Source organism: Limulus polyphemus, unplaced genomic scaffold (genome assembly GCF_000517525.1).
Source record: "Limulus polyphemus unplaced genomic scaffold, Limulus_polyphemus-2.1.2 Scaffold997, whole genome shotgun sequence".
Taxonomy (NCBI): domain Eukaryota; kingdom Metazoa; phylum Arthropoda; class Merostomata; order Xiphosura; family Limulidae; genus Limulus; species Limulus polyphemus.
Window position 1 is genome coordinate 95,315 of NW_013666607.1, and position 6,308 is coordinate 101,622.

Below are 6,308 nucleotides of genomic sequence, written 5' to 3' on the forward strand. Positions count from 1 at the left end.
CAAAGTTCTTTGGATTGCATCCTTAGAGATTTGTATTCAGGATACTACAGTTCGTTCGATGTGTCCACCTGTGAGTTGTTTGATATCTTTCCAAAGTTCTTTGGATTGCATCCTTAGAGATTTGTATTCAAGATGCTACAGTTCGTTCGATGTGTCCACCTGTGAGTTGCTTGATATATTTCCAAAGTTCTTTGGACTGCATCTTTAGAAACTTATATTCAAGATCTAACCACAGAAACTTTCCCTCGGTTCTTTTGACATCTTCTATTTTCTTCAAATATTTTCAACTGCAATAATTCATACTGCATAACCTCAAAACTTTAACCTGAAATACATAAAACTGTAATAAGTGCATGCTGCTATGTGAAAAAAAAAATACTGAACCATATGTACTTGCAGTGAAACACTAAATTGAAGTTTCTTTGAATATTTTGATTTAACTGGCGGGAAATTAAATAACACAGCAATTCCATTTCTTTTATGGATATTTTAGTATAATTAGACCTTTATATGTTAAAATATGACTGAATGTTTAGTTATTTAACGTTTTCTAAAGTTTAAACTACTTAGTAAGTTCGTAAATTTATTTAGTTTGATAGCGCTGTTATATTAGCTACCAAATAGTTAGGGTTTGAATTTAGAATTTAGGAAAACCTGATTCACTGTGTATTACATGCTAAGACAGTCAACCCTTCTTTTTCAAACATTACACTATACCACTGGCTGTTGATAGTGTAAAATTACATCATTGTGTACGTGACAACTCTGCTTCTTTACACGTTACATAACAGCACAAGGCAAGGTCATATCTAAGCTTGGAAGCAAAAGTACTGCTAACATTGTGGTAAAACGTCATTGTTACCGTTACGGGCAAGAAAGTACACCCAAAGTGAAAAACTTGTGTACGAGTCTGCAAGGTGTTGGCATTGTAAAAATTACGTTATAATGTACGTGGCACCATTGTTCCATGAGGTGTCGACATTGTAAAAATTTACATTATAAGTGTAGACGAAAAGATATGAGAAGAATATAACAAATTAATGGTAACTTAATAATTCGTTCTCAATATTCAATGTAATATGGCTGCTTTGTGCTTTTTAAAATGTGTTATTCTTACCAAAATTTTCCTTTAGGGCAAAAATTTATATAAGTAATATGTAAGACAATTGATTCTTAGAATATGTTTAATTCCCAATTTTATAGATAAATTCAGATAACTGTATAAATAAGCAAGAAGATCATTACTATTGTGACTAACTTATCGCAAATGTTAATCGCAATTGGCGTTTTAATCAACTTAAGTAGCGTAATTTAGTTTTTATCCAGATATCAGATATTTTGAAGTTTTATTTATCCAAATAAATATAACATGGATCGTTACACTACAATCAATTTTTAATTTTAATTTACTAAATGTTAAGCCTATTTCTTGTGAATTTATTATTTTAACTTGTCACACTAAGGTAACACCAGAAGGTCTAACTATGGAAGAAGCCAACGAAGAACTCCATAACCGTTTGTCCGAGAGCAAAACTAAGCCTAATGAAGTAGACGTTGAATCTATGCCAAGTCCTGACGCGACAAAAACCGAATCTAAAGACGAGCTTTGAAATTTAACCTGAGAGAATAATGACAGATTTGGTTTTCCACTACAGACTTTAATGTTATTTGTACAGTATGGTAATAGTAATAATAAAATGTTCAACCTTTTCTTCTACCCGCTATTCATTTGAACGAAAAATGTTTATTGGTAGAAAACTGTTTAATTAACGTGCTAATTAACGTGACAGGATACAGTATTTAGACAGCACTGGCAAAATACTTATTAAAGTGAATATTTTTAGAGTCTTACCACCCCTGAAACCTGATGCAAAGAAGAATTACCAATCATTTTACCACTTCAACACCCAAAATAGTTCCAAATGAAATTACTTTTACATTTATACCACTTCAAAAAATCTGATTTAGATAAATACTCATAAAGTTTTTAAATTGAAATACACGAGATACACGAAATATGTCACAAATGTTACCATTGGTTTCCAATAAAAACATCTCAAAGACTGCACCGTCTTATTGTAATTAATATACAAATAGTGGAAACCATCTCAGTGGTGAACTCAATTTGCAACTCACTTTTAAATGAAAAACACTTGGTTACAGACTGTTTGAAATAAAAGTGCTGTTGTGTGATACAGAAACTGATGACAGTGGTTCCCCGCGGACTCTAGAAGGTGTGAGAAATTTAATCAGTGTTTAAGTCCACGATAATTTGTCTCAATTCACGAAAACAAATCAACTGGCTTTGTTAAGTAAAGATAACAAATGTGTGTTTCGTACTGAATGAAATTGTGTATCAGATAGAATGACAGAAGTCAAAAAACAGATTTGTCTACAAGAACACGTGAAGCGTTTACATCATTTAAAATTCGAAATGAAGAATTTGATTTGTTGCTAGGATGATATTATTTCTCAGCAAAAACTGATGGGGAGAAAACAACGAATCTTTCCAACGACAATAAATTAAGTGTATTGAGGAACTGATTACTTCCATTATATCTGATAGTATGGCGAAGTTCTACCTCTCAGTGTATACGCATATACATTGATTTGTTTGTGTAATTAAGTAATGCACGATATAATATAAAAATATGTAAACCTTCCTAGTTGGCGCCCTCTTCTTTTATATATATATATATATTTATTAATAGTACATATATATAAATATATCTATTTATAGGGTGGGTAAGATGCCATAGTTTACATTTTGTGATGCTTCATGAACTTAAAAAAAAAACACTCACGTGCTAGTGGGTCTGTTATTGAAATTCCTATTATCTAAGAACATTTCAAATGTTTTATATTTTGTTAATAACGACAAATATAACTTCCATATTATTTTATTTCTCCCTCTCTTTAAGTTTCACCAACTCATGTACCTTCTATAGACAGTTTTTAAACATTCATATTTTGTTTGCTTGATCTCTAGATCGCTTCTGACCACTGCATGTAATAGAGGCAACTGTACAGAATATAATCACTTATAAACAACGACAAAAAAACAAGTAAAACAAAGTCACATGGCAACCCCTACAAGGTTTCATGTTATTTCTGATTGCATCAGATGCCTTAGAAAAAAGCCCTTTCCTGACCGGTTCAACATACCAGATGTACAGGATTCCAATCCTGCCACTCAAAGGTTTCGTCTGGCATTTTGATAGGAACACATAATTTTTCTGCACATGCTTGAAACCTTTGTAATGCCAGAACTAAGAGGAATTGTTCTACATCCAGTTGATTTGGTTGCATAATTAGATTACCAAACCCATTCGTTCATAAATAAGTTTAGTAAATTAAAAAGAAAAATTGATGTTTGTAGTCACAGTAAGATAAAAAACGCGTCTTAACGTCGTCGTCGTTTCTCGAGCTAACATTTGTTGTGTCAAAGGTGAGTGTTATAGTTGCTGTTTCATTAGGTTAAAACAAGTCTCAGGTATACCAGCTTCAGCCCGGTTAGGAAATAAATAAACGGTAATGAGAAGGTAGAAACTTCTTGTATCTTATGAAGAGTGAGCTACTTTAATGGTTAAGTATTTGCTTGTCATTCAGAAATATATAAATAATGTTTCAACTTTTTTCAGTAATAATTTATGTTTCTAAGTGAACGTGACTTACAACTCAATTTTATAGTAAAAAAAGGATAAAGGAAAATACTATAATAACACTCACAAATCTTTTGACATTAAAAGTTTAATAAACCAGTTTTATTTCCGAATATAAACCTTTTTTTATTTTTTTTGCCCCTCGAGTCTCGAGAGTAGCGCCCTCCCTCGGAGTAGTGAGTTTTATATAAGGCCTGAGATCGATGTCAACCGACACCAAGGATTCATTGGGTATTGCTAAAATGGACAAGGACATGTTGAAGAAACAGATAGAAAATATGCGTTATCAAGCGCAGATGGAGAGGTGGCCATTGTCAAAATCGATTCAAGCGTGAGTATTGTTCAGTTATGAAATAGATTTTATATCTTAAAATTGTTGTTTTGTCAAAACAAAAACGAATTACCTACAGAGCGTGCATGATACAGTTACGAGTACTACTACAGTGTAAGTACTGGTACAGTGTCGGTGTAAACAAAAAATGGTTACGTTGTTGTGTTTGACTTGCGAGCGACCTCGGAACCGTGACGGCAAGCGAAATCAAATATTTAGGCCTATCTTGCACTATTAAAATAAATAGGTTTACGTTGTTTTTGATGGAATAATGAAACTAAAAAGTGTAGGGATTAAATGACGAAATCACACTGTAGATTGGCAGTTTTGGATGAATTTAATTTTGTTTTTTTGCTATTACTATGTTGGGATTGATTACTAAACCTAATACAGCAAAGATAACCATATACAAACTTGTTCCTATTTTATTCAAATAGTAAGGAGTCATTTGATATAACATCCTCGTGGATTTGGAGTTTACACTTGTTAGTTCAAATTTGATTTTAGGGAACTAAATAGGCTTATGTTTTAAAGACATTGTTAGCTTTTTCGTGTTTTTTTTACCTTTGATTCTAAGTTTCCCAGCAGTACTCGAGTTATCATGCAAGAAAATGTGATTTACAGGCGAATATTTATATAATCTTTGAACCTTGTGGGGCTAAACATGATATTATAAACTTAGGTTGAAGTATTTTTTGACATTTTTTTTCATTAAAAATTAAACACTAACAGAAAACACTGCCCAAAAGAAAAATTCCATCAGTACTCGAAGTTTTAATGCTAGGTACTCTTTTTCACAATCACAAATTTAATTAAATGTTCGCTGTAGATCATAATTAAATAGAATATTCAACTGATCATCTGAATACTATAATCGCCCTCCAGGCGCATAAAAGATATGTATATCGAAGCTGCTTAAAAACCGTTTTATTTAAAGTTCAAATTATTTTAGTCTTACAAATAAATCTCATTGCCTACGACGGGATTTATTTATAAGACTTAAGGAGGAAAAATCTTAAGATGATAATTCCTGCCCATGAAAAACTTCTAATGTCACAATGTTTTATGAAGGAAACCTAGCATATTAGCCCCATAGTATACCCTGTCCTCAGATTTCATAATTAAATGAAATAAGTAAATTTTGCGAAATCAAGTTTGACCAACAAAGATGCAGAAAAGTGCAGTCGAGGCTGTCGAACGTCGGTAAATTTCTTTGTGAGCCAATCAAAATTAAGATCATTCATGAAATGAGTTCGTGACGTATTCATGGAATAATTATTGATAACAATCAGTTAGATTAATAACAAAAAATATATAAAAGCCAGTGTGTTTTGGTTACACTACGTTCAAACAATGGCTTTTATGTCATGTTGCTTGGTATCAAAAGTATAACCTAATATTGTTGTTAGTCTATGTACTGAAAGTATAAAATGAATTGTATAGACAACAAAACTGGAAAAATATTTGTTGATTTCTTAATTTAAAGTCTCCGTTGATTAAAAGAGGTTTGTTTTTTATTATAAATGTGGGTGATATAGCAGAAAATAGCTTAATTCAGAAAGATTTAAGTTTAACACTGAATCGTTATTTTTACTTTCATGATAAATTTTATGCACATAGCTCTTGGTTAGGTGATCACACACTACGTCTTTACTTTAGGCTTATTATACCAACACTTACTACACTTATAAGGTTTCATGACACACTCACACACACCCTCATAGCCCCTTTCACCCCGTCACTAAAATCGTAATGTGCAGATAGTAATCGAACTATTCTATCCTGATAAATGCATTTTGGCTTTTATGACTCCTATTTCGAGAAATCAAGCGTGACGTGGCACACACTGGCTTTTATTTATGTTAGATTCCTTGGCTAATGCTTTTGTACTATAAAAAACAAACCTGTAACATGATAAATTTACAGGATGAAAGTAACCTAATGTGATTTCTTATTTTTCACTATAGATATTTTCTGAAACGATTATTTCTTTTTATCATTGAAAATTATAAGTTAATAAAACATTATGGTGAACATGCGACGAAACTATGCATCAAGGTTTGATTTCTTCAAATATATTATTGTTAACAGAGTGATAACTATAAGTTAATGAACATGTAACGATGTAGTTTATTAAGGTTTGATTTCTTCAAATACATTATTGTTAACAGAGTGATAACTATAAGTTAATGAACATGTAACGATGTAGTTTATTAAGGTTTGATTTCTTCAAATACATTATTGTTAACAGAGTGATAACTATAAGTTAATGAACATGTAACGATGTAGTTTATTAAGGTTTGACTTCTTTAGGC

General features: G+C 31.6%; 1 protein-coding gene and 1 long non-coding RNA gene across 2 annotated transcripts in view; both read left to right on the top strand.

The window, feature by feature from the left end:
- Positions 1-1,724, top strand: part of LOC111086292 — a 16,279-nt gene extending 14,555 nt beyond the window's left edge. Inside the window, exon 5 of the mRNA XM_022388615.1 lies at positions 1,464-1,724. Coding sequence (XP_022244323.1) covers positions 1,464-1,610 — 147 coding nt within the window. The 3' untranslated portion in view covers positions 1,611-1,724. The remainder of the gene's footprint in view (positions 1-1,463) is intronic.
- A 1,531-nt stretch (positions 1,725-3,255) lies between these two features.
- The window catches only part of LOC106461613, a 36,861-nt gene continuing 33,808 nt past the window's right edge, over positions 3,256-6,308 (top strand). Inside the window, exons 1-2 of the long non-coding RNA XR_001290933.2 lie at positions 3,256-3,448; positions 3,810-3,993. This is a non-coding gene — a long non-coding RNA (uncharacterized LOC106461613). The remainder of the gene's footprint in view (positions 3,449-3,809; positions 3,994-6,308) is intronic.